Genomic DNA, 21,290 nt, shown 5'->3' on the forward strand with positions numbered 1-21,290 from the left:
GGAAGTATGGTAATACCAAACATTGTAAGCAATTTTTACCCTAATCCAATCTCCCCAAACAGCAGAGGCCTGGCTGAACTGTAAGCAATATGCAGAATACCCCATGGACCACACCACTGGTAATCCCACAGTATGATATTAAATGGGATGAAAAATTGCAAGTGTTACTTAACCTGAAGTTAAACACATAATTCAAAGTCAATGGAACTGTCAGGCAATGGCTGTCTCAGTAATTTCCTAATGACAGTGCTCTGTTCGAAAGGCTTGTCTGTAGGTACATGCATACTGTGTCTCTACTAGCATTTGAAATTAGAACAGTTTTTGAGTATGTTTGAGAACACGCAGGTGATTCTCTGCATTCCTTTCACACAGGAATCCCATTTGCTTAGCTCCATGTAGCTGCCAGAGCAGCTCCTCAGTTGTTCATTTACCTTTCTACTGAATTGTCATTACTGTGGTTCCACAGGAACATAACAGATCAGCACTGAACTATCCTGTTCTTTCTAGGCTTTGGCCACAGGCTCAGCTTCAACACCTCAACAGGCTTCAGGTTATTAAAAAAAAAAAAAAAAAAAAAAAAAATCAATCTATCTGGAAGTTACTTTTTCCACTTCTAATACAGTTTTGCTATACAGCTTGGGAGAACTCCATACCTCAGGAGCACATCCTCACCTTGTTCCCAAGCCTTGTGCATTTAGATATTGGTGGCATTGCTTTTGGGATTATCACTAGGGAAACCTGAGTTTACACCACCCCAGTTGGCAAGGTTCAACACTTCTGCCAACACATAACGCTGCACCACCAAAGCAGCAGCACTACTGACAGCCAGTACCTGTTTCTAGAGTCATCCCACCCAGATAAAAGTACCAGAGCAGTCATCTCTTTGGCATCAACACACCACAGTAAAGGTCTAGGATTGAAAACCACTGCCTTTTAATGCCTATTCAAGTGGCTTGGTACCAGCTCTGGTGTCAGCATCTCCCTTTCTGCCCCATGTTGAAAGGGCATATCAGAATGCTCAGACACAGAACTGCCTTATCCTCTTTCCTGCCCCAATCATGCTACCTGCACTCTGCACATTCCCTCCATCCCCACACAGTCTAATAACAAAATCATAGAATGGTTTGGGTTGGAAGGGACCTTAATCACCCCTGCCACTGGATGAGACACCCCCAGGCTTTGCAACCCCAATACTGAGCCCTGGGGAACACCACTAGTGACCAGCCACCAACTGGATGTGGCACCACTCACCCCCCTTCTCTGGATCTGGTGACCCAGCCCGTTTTTTAACCCAGCAAATAGTGCACCCAATTTCTCCAGAATGTTGTGACACAGCATCTAAGGCTTTACTGAAGTCTAGATGGACACCATCCACCTTTCCCTCATCCACTGAGGGGGTCAGCATGCCCAAGATCAAGATCAGGCTGGTCAATCAAGTCCTGTCTTTCACAAACACACATTGTGCTGTGTGACAGTGCTCAATATCATCTGCTCCATGACCTTTCCCTGGCAACAAGGACAGGCTGCCAGATCCTCCTTGTGGCCCTTTTTGTAGGTGGGCATCACATTTGCTACCCTCCAGCCAACTCAGACCTTTCCAGTTAACCAGGACAGCTGCTAAATAATTAAAAGTCGTTTGAGAAGATCTTTCACCAGCTCCATCAGTACCACGCGGAGGTAGATTACTGCTAACTTGTCAGCTGAGACTAAGACAGGATCTCTTGATGCTGCAAATTGGAATTTCTTATTTTCATAGAAGTTTGTGGGGCATTTTAAAAGGTCTTAAGTACTTGAAATAACTACAAGTTACTATTTACTATCCAGAACACCAGAGATATGTAACACATCACAGGTTAAGTCTGGTGACTAATGAAACCTGTATCCAGAACAATTTAAAGGTTTTAGACCTCCAATACTAACGCAATACTTAGGTGACTTTGGGGGATTATCAGCACTGCTAGAGCTTTGCAAGTATGATTAAACTGCAACTGCTCTTCCTGTAGGACTTACCACATGAACTCAAGGAATTTTCAGTTGTGTTAGTTTCATCTGCTTAGCACTGACATTCGTAGCTACTACCTTCTCGTCTAGGTTACTATGCAGATTAGGTACATGCCTACTTTACCTTAAGAGACAAATCTCACCTTGACCTCTCAAAGTCAGTCTAAGCTTAAGTACCATAAATGTATGCCAGTTTGTTACTTAGAAGCAGTTGTCTGAATTCAGAGGACTATTTAGAATATTTAATGTTCAAGAAAAAGATACAGGTTAGATGTAGACAATGAATTTTTGTGTTCATTTAGAGAAACGCTTTTAGCTTTAAGAACAGCATAACATTTTAACTTAGCTTCATTTCACATGCTTCCTCATTTTAAACTGCCAGCATGTTGAGATGCATCCCCTACAAGGCAGAGCAAATTAGGACAGTAAGGACAGAAATCTATTTCAGAATTAAACCATTTGGTACCAGAATGCATGAAGAAAGTGAAGGGTAGGATTGCTGGATCACCACTACAAACAATTTAAGCGAACTTTTATTGAAGCATTAAGTTGTGGTACAGATATTTTTAAATGATCAAAGTCTAACACCACAGAAATTATAAACACCATACTCCCCCCATCCTGATCACCCAGATAGTTCAATAACCCATTCAACAGCTTTCATTTTCATAGACGAGGCTTATGCTTCTTTTTATAAGATGCATTCTTTCAGTATTACTTGAAAAGGGATCTTCAGTCTACTTAAAGGACCTCAAGCCAAAAAATGTCAGAACAATTTGGATAATGCAAGAACAAAAAAAACCCCATTGAAATATTGGTCCTCAATTTTAACACCAAAAAGCATTAGTGCCATTTACAGCGTGTAATTGATAACATTGGTAAAGAACATCAGTAATATGCTTTAAAAAAATCAAAATGTTCCAACCACTTGATTTCTAACCAAGCAGACTTTAGTTTAGAAGCACTGAAAAAGTGCTTCATTTATAAATATGGAAGGAACAAAAGAACCATTGCATCAAACCAGAAAGAGTCAAAACATTGCAAGGACAAGAGGGGAAAAATAATCTCAATTTTGTTGTTAACATGCTGGTCTCACAGCTGTTAAAATCCCAGTATTTGCAAACAAACAGCTGAAAGTGTGCCAGCTTTTCAAAGCCTGCATTTTAGTCAATACTCATTAAAGTGACTTTGAATTACACACTTATTCATGCTCCATGAATAGCATTCTACTTCACTTCTGTCCAGGTGTCCCAGACAGTTCTTGTTCTATGCCTTCACTTAATGCCCTCAAGTCACAGTAAGAGGAACCACCTTAGCAATTAGGAGGAAAAAAACAGATGAAGTCACAACACTCAAGTACAACATAAGTCACATGCACAATGTCACAGGACTGTCACAAGACAGAGGCACTAGCTTTGCTTGGAACAACAAAATGAAGTGACACTGGACCAGTTTAGAAGCACTCTTTACAGTCCAAAGTGGCAGGTCACAAGTTTTACTGAGAATAATCCAAACCAATCAACACACCCAGACTGGCAAATTCCACTCCTCCACTTGCCCTACCTGCCAGTGCTCAGGAGCACCAGCTTCCTGTTCTGACGTAACAGGCGATTAGGACAGAAATGCCTGGTGCCAATATGAACTCGCACTTTTGCAAAGCTGTCACACAATTATGCCAAAGCACTTGAAGCCTGGCTCAGCTCTTCCCCTATCAAGTCTTGGACCTTCATCAAATTCTGCCGTTGCGTAGCGGTGTGACAGCTTGGGGATGCGGACAGACAAACGAGCATTAAGGTGAGACAAAATTTAGCCTGCACTAGTACCGATACCCAAGTTACTAAAGGTGAAAGACCAATGCATTAGCCCAGTGCTACAGGAGAGCTGAGCAAATTCCTAGAAGCTTTATTAGAGCATGAAAAGTCAGCCTGATTTAAAAATAAATCAACCACCACCTGTAGTAGCAAAACAATTTGTAACTGTTTTAAGAACTTTCTCCAAACATGAAAGTGTTAATTAGGAATCAGTTTCATTAGAAATCATAGAAGTTCATCAAAAACTGTTTTAGACTTAAATCACAACTTAGATTAAAAATAAAAGAGTGACAATTTAACAGAACTGTCCCCAGTGAGTAGGTTGAGGCTGAAGTCTAATGAGGACGAAAGCCTTGTCTGTGGGGAATTTTTGGTGATACTTGGAGAAAAACTATAGTGTGTGTAATTCTACCTGAATCATTTTTACAAGTGTTGTAAAGTTTCATACAGTAAGATTTTTCTACATGCACTTCAATTTCACAGCAAGAGTGGCATAGAGTACCTAAACACAGAAGAGAGCATTCATGCAAGATATCTAACTCCTTGATATAATAATGCATACAATTCAAAATGGTTATACTATGATTACACCTAGGGCTTTCCACAACTACAAGGTGGTGGGAGTGGAAAGCATGGCCCCCTGAATCATTAACTAGAAAGCAACCACCACCTTCTATATGGGATTTCTTTTTGCGCTTTTTCTTCATTCTTAATCAACTGTGCTGCTGCTGGCGATTTTTTGTAAAACTGGTAAAAACAAAATTATAATCACTGAATTGGGCAATCTGGTGATCAAGACGTTTAAATCCCTCAATCTTCTGGGCAGAGGAAAACACTGTGCGACATTTAGAGCTCTAGAAAACAAAAAAAGTGAAAGTTACTTTTTAAACTGTCATTTAGAGATGCATTTCATATATGGTTCTTAGTGTTAACGACATGTTTTAAAACTCTTCCTGACAGTGGTGCAGAAAGTTTAATTCCCAAGCAGTGATTCTGCTCCCTACATATAGTACTGCTGTTCTCTGAACCACTGTGAGGGCTGGAGCACCTCTCCTATGGACACAGGCTGAGAGAACTGGGGCTGTTCAGCCTGGAGAAGAGAAGGCTCTGGGGAGACCTTACAGCACCTTCCAGTGCCTAAAGCAGGCTGCAAGAGAGCTGGAGAGGGACTTTTTACAAGAGCATGTAGTGGTAGAACAAGGGGTGACAGATTTAAACTGAAAGAGGGTGGATTTAGATTAGATACTAGAAAAAAAAAAATCTTCACTATGAGGGTGGTGAGACACTGGAACAGGTTGCCCAGAGAAAAGTTGTGGATGCCCCATCCCTGGCAGTGTTCAAGGCCAGGTAGGATGGGGCTTTGAGCAAGTCAGTCTAGTGCAAGGTGCCCCTGCCCATGGCAGGGGGTTGGAACCAGATGATCTTTAAGGTCCCCTCCAACCCAAGTAATTTTGTGGTTCTATGATTAGCTGAGAGCAACACCATTAACAGCAGCTGTTCTACAACTGAGTTGCAGGCAAATCCAGAAAAATGCCAAAGCAAGAAATTATACCTACACAGAACTACACAGGAAGTCATTAGAATACTGAGACTGGGATGCCTCATCTTACTGTTTTTGAAGTTTTCTGAAGATCAAGTTTAGTACATGCCAAAGCAAGACTGAAGAGTATTTTTACTTTCCAAAGAATCTACCACCTAAATATAGAGGCAAACTGGAAACTGTTAATCTCCAGTAAAAATCTCTAGCCTTGCTTCATTTGTGTCTATGTGTATTTCATCAGCTGATAAGCAAATGCAAGAAAACTCACCTGATTAACAAAGAGAGTTGTCACAAATTTTCCTGGCTTGAAAACCTCTACAACTTTTCTAATCAGGTCATCGTAAGAGGTCTGACTTATGTTTGTTTCAAAACTAACATAAGAAAACTCTGGTTCTGGAGTGATGTGAATAGTCCAGTAAGTTCCCTGAAAAAAAATTAAAGTATTACCACCAAATACTTATTTCTTTTAATTACCAATGCTAATTAATAATGAGTGTAAAACTTACATCCGATTTCATCCCATTCATTGAATACCCACAAGGATTGAACATTGTAGCATCAATAACAGAACCTGGTATCAGGTCACGAATTCCACTCATCTGAAACAAAGTTAAACAACTCTCTATCATGCATCCTTACACTTGTTTAGATTTAACTCAAAGGCAGAATGAACATCTATTCAGCAAACAGGACACCAGAATTCTCCAAATAACAAGTCACCCTGATTACTTGTACCACTGTAGATGACTTTGCTTTGCATCCTGTCACTACATAAATGGCAGTGACAAGCTGCATGCAAACTATCCCACTGCCTCTTACAGAGCCCAGCTGCATCCATCCAAGACAAGGAAACAGCTTAGAATTCCAAAATGTACTTGCTTTTGCTGCTGAAATGGAAAACTGAGCTTCTCTTCAACCACTATCCACAAAGTGAAGGCTGTTTACATTTACTTCAGAGTAAGGACACACTACTTTATACCCCAGAAAGAAGTGCAATCCCAAGTGTTTTGATTTACCACACAGTACCTGAGCTACAGCCAAATATCAATAGCAAATACAGCATGAGAATCAAAGCCTAAGATGGAAAACAAGATGAAGTCAGGGTACCTGTCAGGAAAATCTGCTCATGTCACATGACTTTCCCATCTGGGAAAAGGGGAAGAGCAGGCAAACTCATCAAGTTATGCTTAGACCCCAAACCTGCCCTTCCCCTCATCCAAATGGCTCCATGATTTAACCCTGATTTTGATACCTACTTAACCTTTGCATTCCTTATCTCCAGTCTAAGCCTTACTCCTTGTAATGTACATCCTTCAAAGCTACTCAAATTGTGGTTTATTCCTACTCCTACATTCTTCAGAGTAAAAGCTTCCAATCACCCAAAGCACTGCATATTGCTCCTTTCACTAAAGGAAGGGCATTGAAAACATGAAGTTATATTCCCCAAAAACATTCTAGAGTTAAATCCATTTTCCTCCCAAAGTATTAAACCAACACTTTCTACATCATCTCTCCTCCCACAAAATAAACCTTGTATTAAAAGGTAAGTGAAAGAAGCATTTTGTTGCCCTGTTTCCACCATTCCCCAAAAAACCCTTAGTTTTCAAGCAAACATACACGAGTGACATCATTTGCAGTAACACCATCTTTCATGTAGAACTGGTCCATAACTACTGGGTCAAGCTCACTCATCAGAATTTCCAGTGTCTGATCAGGCTGACTGGATATCCGACTCTCTGGGAAATCCAGGGTGTACAGGTACCTACGTATAGCACAAATCAATTATGTAACACATATTAACAGCACCAAGTTAAGTTCTACTGTAAGCCCCAAAGACTTCCAACACTTCACATACATACCAGCAATCAGAGTTCATACGCCCCATGCAATAAGCTGCTCCATCTAGACAAGACAAAAAGCCTCCAGTTAATGTACCACAGCTGAACACTTATGTAAAAGATTATAGTCATTTCTTATTTAAAGACAGAGGCCTTTCACAGAACCCCACAAGGTTCACTGATGTGGTCAGCAGCTGTATCAAATAACCAGGTATTTAACTTCAGGAATGCAAAGTTAATAATAAGAAAAGCAAGCTCCCTCTGAAGTGGGTCTGGCCACCCCAGCTGAGAGGCTACTATCAGGAAATTGATACTACAGTTTTGCTATGCACAGAGAGAAACCCTGGTACTCTTAAAGCCTCTATTAAACGCATTTATGATTATAATTTATTTTCAAATAATTCAGATTGAGTACCACAGCTTCCATGTTCCTTCAAAAACCTGTCACTATTTAAACTCTAAGATTCTTCTTGTAAGTCTTAAACTGTATTAAATGTTTAAATTCAGTTTTTAGCATAGTAACTTCTCCAAGAAAAGCCCACATTTTTCTTCAGTGTATTACTTACTTTAAATTACTATCCTAGCTTTTCAACAGGGCTTTCAGAATTCCACAGAGTGATTCTGAAGAGTGACTGGAAGTCTGAAGCTGACACAAGGTGTTAAATGTCAAGCTTAATACGATTTAAATTTTGATCTTGGCAAGCTAGTATCAGGAATTCAGAAAATAAGTATTTATAGCTTTGGACTTTTATGCAAGGACTGCTGAATGCTTGGTCTGGCAGCCTGTACATATTGTACTGCTCATCACATCTCATGTAACATCAACTCTTCACCCAACTTCACTGAAGTTCCATCAACTTACTTGGGAAAATTTCATTAAGAAACTCTACTTCTTCCTGGAAATTCCTATGTGGGTACTCCTGGTGGGAAGGCTTCATGAAATTCTTACGTGAATAAAAGAAGCTCTGAAAAAATAAAGGTGCATCTTAGATATTGAATATATCCATCCATCTTGAATCTAAGAATTTAGAAAAATGCAAGCATTTATGATGAACCTTCACAGCACCTAAGGTTTCATTGTCAAAATACTGCTGCCTGTATTCCTGTTTCAGAAGCACACGATTATCCCTATCTTAATTTCTAAGCTTCAGGAGACAGCTTAGTTCTGAACTTGTCTTCCACTAGACAGCATGGTCACAGTTACTCTTAAGTAACTCAGCACAACAGCATTTGTTAAGTTGCACCCACTAAGAGACAAATAAAAGGGCAAATGCTACAGCAGAGCAATCTTACATTACAATCTTCCCATTATGGGAAGCATACATTAATGTCTAAGTTTCAGAATATTTAATATAAAGAGTGGATTTGAATAGTAGTAAAAAGCTTTTTGTACATTGCAAGGAAGATTTGACACCTTACCTGAATTGAGTCAAACCCACTGTATTCCCTAGCAAGCTCCAACAGGGGAACCAGTGCTTGCAGTAAGAGGGTGGTACCACACGTCTTCAAAATGAAACGTCTCTTGGAGACAAACATGCTACTCTCACTGTAAAAGAGGTGTTAAGAATATATTAAGTGCTCTACATGAAACAATCCAGGAGGGAGTTGTTTGGTCTTGGTTCTTATCCCAACCAAATACATTCAGCATATGGCAAATAAACATAGTCAGCAAATAAATCAATAGAATGCAGCTAACATTTAAGAGCTGTTATGATTTCCCAAAACAAATACCTGCTCCAAGCATGATATTGCAGAGCTGTCACACTACAGGAAAAGGCACACACATTAGACACCCTCAAACCATCCCAGAAACACAAACATGCTGTGATTTGGGTACATAGGCACAGCTATACGATATGCCTTACCAATAAGATACTGAAATTAACTATACATTAACTAAGTCAGATACTTAACTACAGCCCAACTGAACTGGAGATAGGCATTGATACTGCATCCAGAACATTTAAACATGCTTAACAAGTATCTTGTCACCAGGTAACTGAACAATGGGAGTAAAAATTAGCTTAAATAACTCAATTTGGAATGCTGTTTACAAATCGAAGTCAAGGTTAAATTTCATCCAGGATGCAGTCCAACTAGTTACTCTTTTCAAGATTTTGTTTTAAATATGAGTCTTGAAGGAACAATACTTGAGCAGTTTCTTTGACTAGCTTGCTCTTAGCACAACCTTGCCCTCAAGGCAGTCTTTCAGAGTACAAAAGCTTCAGTATTTGTAATCTGAAGTAAATCAGAGAATGTCAAATGTGTCTGTAAAGTTCATGCAGAAAAAGCAAGAAAGCATTTTGCAAGATGAAAAACACATGGCAAAAGTAGTGTCCTTACAACTAACTGCAGCATAACACAAAAATTCCAGGGTTTCAGGAAAGCTGCAGTTTTACAGATACCCTTAGGTCAGCTGCAAGAGTTGTTCCACTTGATTGTAGTATCTGCAGTTAAAGCTGATCTACTGATAAGGTTTTTTTGCTGATCTATAAGTGACACCTATAGCCTATTCTGCTGAAGTAACACTAAAATTCTGTATTGGGGACACTTATTTACCCATGGACAAAATTCAGTCATGAGATGCAAAGCCACCACAGCTCTGTCAATCCTTTTGGTTAAAAGAAAAAAGAAACAACTATGAAGAAATCTGCACCTCTGAACAGAAGACCCCTGCAAATTGTAGCCATCAATTACAGGACATTAACCCGACAATGGATTCTCAGCCAAGTGGATCACATATGACAGCTTTCACTTTTTTCCCCTCCTAGGGACTACAAGAATGAGCCAGGGCCTTACCTGAGTACATAAGCTTCCTGCTTGTCAGTTTTTGTCACACTTATGATCAAACAATGCACATTCTCCAGAAGTTTGTCCCACTCAATCCTGTGAAGAAAATTATAGGAGAGCACAAACAACAGGTTAAACAAATCAAAGCTTGGGGGAGCCCTGGATAAAAAGCCCAAACAAGACTAGAGTCTTGAGTTACTGGGTCTGAAAGCACAAAATGGGAAGACTTCATATAGGGACTGTCTCTCACAATACAGTAATACTGAATTCTTTGCTCTTGATGGCTCAGTATTCTTCAAAGTCTGATACTGTGATCTCCTGCATGCAGACAACTGCCAAACAGCAACCTCAAGCTTCTAACCAGGAGAGTCAGGATGACCTTAAATCCCGCATCCCACATGTACTAAGATAAAATTAATTGTTTAGTAACGTAAGGTATGCTTTAGGTTGAATCTCTATGCACTTCAACCACAGTAGTCATTGGCAACTACTAGAGTAATAAACCAGCAAGTTATCATTAAGATGTTTTAATTGACCAGTTTAGAGTCAAGTTCATAATTTAACTGAAAACCTACAAACTAATAGATTTCAATGGCCTGAATTCCTCTTTGACCAACCAGGATCACAGAATTCCTTCATACAGTGTAAATTGTAGCTATGGTGCTAGAATTCAGTATGGGGGTAGAAGTTTAACATTTCAATTCTTTACTAATATTACTCATTCTACAAGGAATCTGAAAAAAATAAACATAAACCAAGGGCTCAAATTAAACCAAAAGACTTTCAAGTACTCAAGAGGAATGACAGACTTGCAAAAAAACTACTTTGGTTGTCAGTTCACTCTTATGTCTACACCCGATCAGCAGAATCCAATATAGTCAATTTTCCTATAAATAAGACAGGAACAGATACAGCTTCCTGACGTCACAAAATTACAAGACTGCCAGCTGTCCTACTTCTCCTTTCCCACAGCATATCCCACCTGCAGGTTTGTGCTGGCTCTTGTCCTCAGGGATGTCATGAGCCAAGAGATTTACTAACCCAGCACAAAACTAAGCTGCCCATCAGCAGAGCTAGAATAACTGCAGGAGCTGGGAGCATGAAAGAATTGCCAGTTTTTTGTCACCAAGCAAGCTCAGCTTGCCCATATAAAACTGTCAGCCTAATCCTTCTTCAGGAGTCAGACCTCTCACCCTTTACTAGCACTGCAAAAGCCCCATGGCTGTGATCCATGACAGAGCACTCACTGTTAATTCCATCAACAGGCTTCCTCCTGCAGCCACCAGTCTCTCCTCTTAGAAAACTGGTCAGTTCATGAAGTTTTAGATTCTGTTGTATGCATAATTAAAACATCCAGATATTTTTTAGCCTCTCTAAACACTCCAGCAAATAAATGCCTTAACTTCTCCCTAAATGAATTTACTTATTCAGGAAAATGCCTCCTGAAACTGAATTCTGTATCTTTACTAATACTTGAGGATTTCCCATTTAAAGTATATATTACACCAGAATAGTAGTATTTATATACATTTGATTCAACCAGAACATACTTAACTTACAGACTCATATTATACTCTCCTTTTAAATGACACTGAAGGTATTAAAAATGAGTTTAGGAAAATCCTATGCATTTTTAAAAAAACCTCATAATTAAGTGCACATCTGAACAAATTTTTTCCTCTGGCTACAGCACACCAGCATAAGTCTGCCAGTCACCCTTCCTGTAAACTGAACTAGGTAATGTATGAGATTGTTCAGATCATTCCAGCAACCCTATTGACATTTTATCTGCCATTAAATAAACACCCAGCATCTGACATTGCATTTGTGAAAGGTGAGGAAGAATTCCCTGATACTGAGCTGTACTAACCCCATTTGTACATTACTACAAATCTGATTTTGTACTTGTCTAAGTATTAATGGGCACATAACTATCTTAGGCTTTGCAAGAGCATATGTCTCAGCCTTCACAAGCTTCTTATCTGGTCAGACAGTAAAAACCTCAGCCTTATGCAGGCAAGTGACACTTTATCCCTGTAGCGCAGTTCTGTCCACCCTTTTCAGGGAAATGGCTCCTCTAAGCATCACACATATTAGCAGAGGAAGATGTAACAAGTTTGGCAGTCCAGGGAGGGGTCAGTATAGCACCAACAATATACTACTGCATGTGAAGTCCAAAGCCCACGAAGCAAAGAAGTGCTATTATGCTTGTTGGTGCTACAGCTGGTATTTAGGCACTATGGCTGAAATCCGCAGTTGCACAGGACCTTTGCACATCATAGTCCTCACTACTGTACTACAGAAGCCACAGGTAAGTGTACACTAAATGTTGTGTTCAGCCTTTACAGAAATCAAGGGCAAGGTCATAATTTGATCTGTTTAGAGGAGCATGAAGGGAAAACCCCACAACTTTATAAACAGACAAGATGCCAGGCTTGCTCTAGAAGAATATGTAAACTAACAAAGGATTGCAGCACCCAGGATGAGACTTGGCCACATTAGGGAGAAGTTCTGCAGGGATACTGGCCTGTATCTATTTGCATTTTAAAGTTAAGTACAGAAAACTAAAGAAAGGCTGGATTTGATCCCACATAATCTATTTAAACAAGATGACAGTGTTTGGCATGTTCTATTGTTTAAAGCACACAAGGAAGAATATCTGGGACTACTTTGTACCAAGCAGATTAAGTTCACTACAAGTCTAACTCCTGTATTTCTTTTTTTTTTTTTTTGATCCTCATAATTTATGTCACTAGTTGAGACAAGCAGTATCTACCCACACTTAAAGAAACAAAATCAACCTTAAAAGTAGTATTTCAATGGTTATCACCACACATATTGCAGCTATTCAGTAATAAGTAAAAATTGTCTAAGTTAGTAACTCAAGTTTTTGAGAACACTACTTATTTCACAACTGAGTTAAGTTTTAACTTGGAAGGAAAGCCTCCAATTGAAAAAGGGTAACTGAGTAAGGCTAATTCTCAAAGTGCCACCACGGACTTCTGCTCATCAAAATTCCCCATTCAATGATCAATGTGCAAGGCTCCTAACTTATTTCCCATAACCAGACATCAGGACAATGCCAGTTTGGAAAATGCTTTCCTATACTCAAGCATAGTAGAATGTGATCCATGAGAATCATTGGCAGCTCTCACTGGAAGCAAGTTCTGCAGCAGACCTGCAGACACACACTTGAGACGGACTCCCCACTTATGTGGACTTATTGACCACTTCACTCCAAAGCTGTAAGATTCCATTTCTGATTTTTCAAATAACTGCTACTTATCCAGAGTCAAATTAGTTTCTTGAATGGGCAAGCATGATTCATCTGAAATGACTGCACCTTCTCAGACAACAGCAAATTAAAATGAAATATATCCACTCAAGTGTGAAGAACTGTCCTTGCTTGAACAGTAAAAAGCTATTTGTTCTACACTTGACTAGCAGAACATCCCAAAAGGAAAAAAAAACCAACCAAGTTTAAACAATCTACTCCTATCCTACTATCTACTGTGTTGCAATATTTAGTGCCTTATCAACAGACTTGTTACCAGAGTACAAATAACTTCCATTCAAACTGCCAACCAGGTATGTCAGTAGGGGAAAGCTATTATTAACTGAGAAGTAGCTTAACTGTAGGAAGTGTGCTTCATGTCGCTAATGAATAGTGAACAGTGCCTCTCAACCAAGCTCCAAAGCATCATATTTGCGCCTTTATTTCAGAAGGAAGTTTTCCTTGACAGATAAAACCATGCTTTTGAATGCAAGTTATTGGCCTCTTCTGAGCCTTTACCTTCGGGGTAAAACACATTCTTTAACAAGAGTCAAGCATACCAGGCACAATACTGCTGTTTCAGGCCAACTGGGAGAGTTGCCTGAACAGCAATTTGAAGAGATTAGGAACTACCTCAAGAATTCATTCCTATCAGCAACAACAGCCTCCTCAAGCACACCACCCCAGTAGAAGTACCTTGCTAAGGCAGCTAGACAGCACTGGAAAGAAAAGCTGTTTTGCAGCAGGGCGGGAATTTTTAGCAAATAAATCATATGCAACTCCTAAATAAATCTTAAACCACATACATACTCTTGCATAGCTTTTCATTAAAATAGAACAGCTGACAATTCTGTAGTACCAAAAGTAATAAGCCTTTTAATCTTGACTGTAAGACCTTGTTTTAATGTCAAGCATTCAACTGCAGAGCAATCTTTTATCCCTTCACCTGTTACCTGCTAAGTACTTTCAGGAGCCACATAGGTATCAGTTACCTCATTAGCAGGCTACAGTTAAATAGGCAAATTCCTACCAATACCATGATCCAGACAGCCAAATTTAAAACTCTGTCTAAACTGCCTACACAGAGGAGATGCAGCCAAGACACACGAAAGCTGGCTAAGTATCAGTGTCAGCAGAGTTGGAACATTGGTTTCAAGTGTCCTGAAACAGGTAGGAAACACACAAAAGTCACAAGCATTTTAAATCACCTCCCAGCCATTAGTGTATTTCTCTGCAGACAGCTGCATGTGAATTACTTCCTACTAGAAAAATAATTCATGAATTGCTGTTTAAGATAGATTACCTTGAACCACTTACTTAGCCTGAGTTTAGGCTCAGGGCATTTGCAACTCGATAAGTTTACTTAGGCAGTATCTGTGGGGTGCACAAGTGTCACACCCTCTATATACTCTGAGCACATATATTAGAGAGACTGTCCACATCTCCCTTATCTTAAACTTAAGGAGCTCTCCAGGGACATACACTTAATCTAGAGAGACAGGCACCTGAATGGAAAATTGCATCCACATCGAAAGTGATTCTATGCAGTACTCCTCACAAAATCCTTCTTACCTAGAAAGTCCCAAGCCAACTACTTTAGAGCATCACTACCGAATGAAACCAAAATACTTCAGCAATGGCACAAAGATGGCCACAGATAGTGCTCTGAAGGCTGCATATTTCTCCTGCTGCAGGCCTTACACCACTATTGCAGTTACATGAAATGGGGACTCCATCCTTTACATCTAAAGATACTCAAAGGGTATTCCCAAGTCTCTCATATCCAAGGACATCCAAAGGGTTTAAGGAACCATGAGGCACAGCAAGACCTACAAGCAACATTCAGGGCAAATCTGAGTGTAATTTTCTCCAGAAGGAACATACTGTAAAGCAGCAAGTATCACCAAAAGCCCCAAGTCTTCCTGTTCTCCTGGCTGAGCAAACAACCATTAGGAAAGCCCTTTGAGGAATACACCAATAGCTGCTTATTTATTTGCTACAGGGTCTCACTAATAGCCCAGACCTTTGACAGAAAATGACTAACCAAATGCTTCAGCAGTAAGGTAGGAAAATGTCAGAAAGCCTTCAACCTAAGTCTTCACTTCCTGCAAGCAGTATCAGAATCAGCAGTAGTGAGAATAAAAGGGCTTGTTTCCTTTGTGTAAAACCATTCTTTAATTATAATTTTGAGTTACAAGAAAACATTTTACCTGTAGTTTTGAACCCGATCTAAAATCTAGTTGATTAATATCCATTCTGATGAGGGGAAGACTGCACTCTTGCTTAAAGTTCTCCAGACAACCTTGCATTGCCCATAAAAAAAGCTCAGCAAGTACACAGGGACAGAAGCCCTTATCTTAGCACAGCCCTGCCTTATTTCCAGAGTCACTTCAGTTTTGTTCCGAAGCACTGCAAGAGTAAGAGCAGAGCAGGGTTCATGGCCCAGCTTCCTTGTACCATCAGTGTTTGAGGAAACAGGCAGGTAACACTGCCCAGGACTGGGGGAAGGGCAGAGGTGCAGCGGCACTGCAGCAGTGAGCTCACTCAGGCTACAGGGTGCAGTACAAAGCAAGGATTTACAGGACTCCTATCAAATCCTTGACTGGATAGTGCTTGGGAGCTTTCTTGTAGCACAGGATCAGAATGTTTTATCAATGTCACCCCATGCTGCTCATTGATGCAGTTTTCTCCACCTTGTGTCTCCACATAATATAGGCAAATAGGAAGCAGATTAAAAGTCCATAAATAAGCTTAATTTCAGTGTATTCCTCAGGGCTGAATGCTTGAGATATGAACTTTTAACACTGGCATCATTTATTTATGGTTTCAAACTTCTGTACATTCAAGATCCTGATAACCCTTGAGATGGAAAATGCATAGCTGCACATCATCTGAAGGAATAAACAGCTTATTTTACTGTGGGGATAGTGAATGCACCACACAGTCACCATGGAAATCCAGGGCTTGCAGCAAGTTTATCATGTTTTCAGCAAACCCTCTGTTTTCTATACATAGTTTAAGGCTATTTTTTTAGAAAAAAACATGCTTTACAAAGCATAGTGAGAACAAGCAATAAATTATAGCAAATTATTTTGAGACCACAAAAACATTAATTTCATGCCACTGCTGAATATAAGCAGGGTAGGCATATTTAGATGCTTGCCAGTAACTATTTCAACCACGAGACCTTTCTGCCTAACTCATTAACAAGTGAGCAAAAACACCCCAAAACTTAACAACAAAGTAGAGCTCAAGTTCAATACTTTTTAGGTGGGATCTTTATTGAATGTATTTAAATGACAGTCAGATCTTTTCTGAAATACATTACACCCAATCCAAACTTTGATCCAGAAAGCAGGTTTGCCCACAGGAGGAAAAAATGTGGAAAAAAAAAAAGTCTTAACTGCATCAGCTCAAGAGCTTTTTTTTTTTTCTGATGATATCCAGCAAGGACTTGAAAATATCTAGTCCCTAACAAGCACACACAACATGGAAGTTTTTAGCTTTGAACACCAGCTTAGTCATTCAGTAGATGAATGGTTCACATTTCACTACTAAGCAGGTATTACAATACAAAAGGCAAGCTCAACTGGTTTGCAATTTGATTCTAATTTAGCTATTGTTCTACACTTTCAGCTTTGATTTCAGATTCTGTTCAACATAAACTAGCTCATTCAATCACCTTTATAGAATTAGCATAGCAGGATACATTGTATTCAGGACTTTCATTTGCATCTATCAGCTGTAATAGGTAACTTAATTCTGATGGTTTTCCAAAAGAGAATGTTTATAGAAGTTCATTTCATGCTAGAAACACAGTATCACTGATAATTACAAGCAAACTCAGGTTAATAGCACTTTCAGACATATCACAGCTTCCTGCCAAAAAAAGTAAGCAACTTCGATTAACATGCTGTATTAAGAGCCAGTTAACACAAAAGTCTTCAAAGCCTGCTCACAGCTCTGACAGTGTTAAAGACCACACGTTCAACAGTTAACAGTTTTTATCCACTCTATTAAAACTTTACGGCCATATCTAAACCACACAAAGGAACTGCGCCGGTACCTACACTGCAATTACCTTAAATGCTCTTGAGCAGTTTAAAAGTTAAGTTTGCAGTTTTGCAAACACGAGTCTGAGCTGACTAATGGAAGACCAGAGAGCATGAATGTGTCAGCGAGGAAAGCATTTGCAGAATGCCACCTCTAAACTACATCTGCATATTAACACAAAAATACTTTGGGAATCTTTCACATTTTAAGTCAAATACTACAGGACTCCTCAAGCACCTGCATAGCTCACATAATCTGCAAGTATTTCAGCTAGGATTTTCCTTCCAGGATTACCTGGACATTAACTGTACAAGCTGTTACCCTGTATCTGCTACACCACTAAGCCTCAGAGCTATAAAACCACATTTGATGACTTCCATGTTAAGTACATTATTCAGAAAGATCTAAATAGTTTCACAAGTCAAAGTCAGATGAGCATATTACCTCATTACACCAACAGGACAGAAGTAAAAATATATTCTTCAGTGCTTCTGGTACAGCAGAAACGAAGCTTCCACTAACCATAAGCATTCAGATGCACACACAACATGGGCTATTCACTATTTTTAAAAAAAGGCAGTTATCTGCTCACTGCCAATTCAGACCTGTGAATAGCTAAGTCTACCAATACATACACAAGAAATTTGCTGAGAAATACCAAAAAAAAGGAAAAGAAATAGGATACATCTCTGAATGGAGCTGCTACCATCATCAACATATCCCAAACATTAAATACACTATTACAAGCTCCCTGACCAGAGATCGTTGGGTAACAGTGATATGCACAAGCAGATCTGGATACACAGACAGCCAGATCCTCCAGCTACCACCCGAACCTGAAAAGCTGAACAGTTGGCCATACTGAAGGTGAACTACTGACATGAGTAAAACGTGCAGATTTGCCCTGTTTGCTTAGGACAAGCCTGCCTTTTCCAGCTGTATCAGCTGATCCCACCTACATATCATTTTTGTTGTCACTGCAAGCTCATCCACAGTTCTACAGATTTTGTTTTGTACTTCAAGCTTGCAGCTACCATTTTCTGACACTTCCAGAACACATTTTTTTGTGGATCTATAGCTAGACCCTCCAAATTAGAAGTCTAAGTATTCCACGAATGGTCTGGGTTGGAAGGGGCCCTAAAGACTATCTAGCGCCAGCGTTTCTACACTGTCCCTCTCCAAAATACAGCCCTGCCAATCTGCAGTACAGACGCCTCATGCCCGCCTTGTCCAGCACGGCTCCGGAGCCGCCCCGTGTGCCGGCAGGTGGCCATCGGCTCCTGCGCTAACAAAGGCGGCGCAGGCACATTCCTGGGCGGCGGGCGGGGAGCGGCGGGAGCCGGTGCCGAACACGTGCGCTGGGAGCGGAGCGGTGCGGAGCGGGCCCCGGGCCTTCCTTCCCCCGCCCCGGGCGGCGCCGAGCGCGGCGCCAGCGCATTCCCCACATGCCCATTGGGTGACGGGCGCGGCCCGGCCCTCCGCGGCGTCCCGCTCCCATTGGCCTCGGCTCCTCAATGGGGGAGAGCGACGGGAGCGGCGGCGCGGCCCGGGAGCGCGGCCAGGACACTCACGTGTAAACCGCGGCTCCGGCCACACTTCTGGGGGAGGAGGGGGCACCCCCTTTCCCGGTGCCTACCGCACCGCAGGGAGACACGGGAAGGGTCCCCGGCTACCGCCCGCTTCCCTCGGCGAGAGCCGCTCGAGGGACCCGTCCGGCTACGCAGTGCCGGAGATCGCCGCCACACCGGCCATGTGAGGGAACCATCAACCCTCGCCACGACAGCCAGAGGAATCTCCTTTTCCAGCTTGCATTAACTGGGAGGGAGATTCCTGAGCCCCCACTCTCCGCAGTACGGCACGGGCAGGGATTTCCCGAGCCTTTTCGTCCCGAAACTGGCCGAAGGAGCGGGACGTGCCGCCGCAGAGGGGTGGGCGCCGCTGCCGTGCTCCGACCGCCAGCAGCACTGCGACACCGCGCCCGCTCCCCCCGCGGCGCTCCCGGCCGGCGCGGCACACGCCCGGCTCCGCGCTCCGCTTCGCCGCCGCCACATGTTGCCAGCGGGAACCGCGCGGGGCTGCACGAGGCGGCGGCGCGGAATGGCTTCCGTCCCCGGCACCACCACCTCCCGCCGGCCGGGACGAGGGGAGCCTCCCTGCCCGGGGGTCTCTGGAGGGCGGCGAAAAGTCACCCCAGCGGGGAGATGCTGTCACCGCGGGAGCGGGAAGGCGGCCGGCAGCGCGGGAGCCCAGCCCCCACCGACAGCCACCCCGGAACCTGCCTTCCCCCGGCGCGGCCGCCATCGCCCCCCAAAGCGCCGCCACACCCGGGCCATTCAGGGACCCTCCCGCCCGCCGGCCGTCCCCCGAGAGGAGCGCTGCCCCCGCCGCCGCCTCTCCCCGCTCCGACCCCACCCCGCCCCGGCCGTTCGCAGACCTGGGTATGGTGCGGAGGTCGCCGGACCCCTTGCTCTGGTGCGGCTCCTGCTGCGCGGGCTGCTGCCGGGCGAACCACACCTCCAACAGCTTCTCGGTCCCTTCGAAGAAGTGTGCACCGCTCTCCTTCATGGTGAGACAACTCGGCAACCAACAACCACAGAAATTAAACGACAACCAAACTGCCGCCCCCGGCCGCCACCGTTCGCTGCTGCTGCACGGGCCGCGCTGCTGCCGCCGCCGGGTCTCAGTCCGTCCCGGGCGGGTTTCACCTTCTGGGGGATTTGCTTAATATTAATTTAAAAAAAAAAATAGAGGAATAAGTAGAAGAAGGAAGGTTTTGGTTTTTTTTAAACGGGCGAAAACCACCCGGAGTGCGCGGCGGCGGATGCGGCGTGAGCGTGTGTGAGCGGGTTACAGTCCGAGCGGGGGTGCGGGCGGGCGATGCGGTTCGGTTCCTTGTAGTCCGTGTGTTCCCCTGTTACAGAGAAGAGCGTTGAGCGAGCGCTAGCTAATGTCGCCGGCCATACTGTGTAAGCGAGAGGCCAGTGCGCACGCAGCCGCCTTTATATCCTGCAGGTATCCGCATCACGCCGGGTCGCGCTGCACATTGGGCGGCCGCCGCTCCGGCCCGCCCTTCTCAGCTTCCCATAGGGCGGCGGCGACGCCCGTCGAGACATATGCCGGTTCCTCGGGCCCCTCCCGCTGCGGCCCGCCCGCCTACCCGCAGGGAGCGGGAGATGGAGCGCGGGCGGCGGCGGGGCAGGGGCAGGGGCAGGGGCAGGGGCAGGGGCATGGGCATGGACATGGACAGGGACAGCTCAGCGACAGCGCAGCGACAGCGCAGCGCTCGGGGCCGCGTTGTGGCGGCCGCACTGGGATCGGACCGCGCCGACCCGAGCATGGGTGGGAAGCACGGCCTGTGGTCAACAGTGAGCCGTGCCAGGGGGAGCGGGGCTGGACACGGCCTAAAGACGGCGGGCGAGCCCGAGAATGCCGGCTCTTCCCGGGCCGCGGCGGCAGCGCTGCGCCCGCACCCGGCGCTCCTTCCCTCTGCGCCCGCCGTAAGGCGCTTCCCTCGCTCGTAAGAGGAGCTCAGCCGAACGTTCAGGCGCAGTTCCCATTCCCTTCGCCCCTGCCAGGAGACCAGCGTGTGTGACCGAGAAGTGGGGAATCACTGGTACGCGGGTGTGTGGCACAAGGAGCGAGCGACCGGGCAGGGCATGTGCGTTTGTGGGCGCACACGGGGGGGGACCGCGGATCTGTGTGCGCCGGTCATTACTTGATAACCTGCGACTCTTTTTTTTTTTTCTAATATCTAGAAGAAATTGTTGAAAACCACATAGATCTATGATCGCCTAAAGCATTTTTTTAGCGACACTATAATACATTATAAGCTCCGTGTTGCAATGCTTCGTAGTCCGAGGAAAGGCTCGCTACTGATCAAATGAAGAACAGAAAATCCCGTCTTCCCTGATGAGCCTACGGTACTTGCACTACATGGGACAGGCAGCAGCAGATGGCTGGGGACAGATGAATGAGTCCCTACT

At 43.3% G+C, this 21,290-nt stretch overlaps 1 protein-coding gene across 1 annotated transcript; it reads right to left on the reverse strand.

The window, feature by feature from the left end:
* Positions 1-644: 644 nt before the first annotated feature.
* AMD1 (adenosylmethionine decarboxylase 1) lies at positions 645-20,268 on the reverse strand. Its single transcript, XM_082301561.1, has 9 exons — positions 19,742-20,268; positions 9,990-10,076; positions 8,610-8,736; positions 8,053-8,155; positions 7,212-7,254; positions 6,970-7,114; positions 5,859-5,951; positions 5,621-5,776; positions 645-4,666 (listed from the first exon to the last, which is right to left on the reverse strand). The coding sequence occupies exons 1-9, from the start codon at positions 19,870-19,872 to the stop codon at positions 4,526-4,528; spliced, it is 1,026 nt and encodes a 341-aa protein (XP_082157687.1). The 5' UTR covers positions 19,873-20,268; the 3' UTR covers positions 645-4,525.
* Between the last annotated feature and the right edge of the window lie 1,022 nt (positions 20,269-21,290).

This window comes from Coloeus monedula (genome assembly GCF_965178545.1).
Source record: "Coloeus monedula genome assembly, chromosome: 2".
NCBI classification, from domain to species: domain Eukaryota; kingdom Metazoa; phylum Chordata; class Aves; order Passeriformes; family Corvidae; genus Coloeus; species Coloeus monedula.

What these genes read in the sequence shown, in the direction of transcription:
- AMD1 (XM_082301561.1), bottom strand. Translation starts at nt 19,872, where the DNA reads ATGAAGGAGAGCGGTGCACACTTCTTCGAAGGGACCGAGAAGCTGTTG. An exon ending in CAGGAAGCTTATGTACTCAG is followed by an intron (nt 8,737 to 9,989) that starts GTAAGGCCCTGG and finishes CCTCTTTTACAG; the next exon opens with TGAGAGTAGCATGTTTGTCT. An exon ending in TGAATGGGATGAAATCGGAT is followed by an intron (nt 5,777 to 5,858) that starts GTAAGTTTTACA and finishes ATTTTTTTTCAG; the next exon opens with GGAACTTACTGGACTATTCA.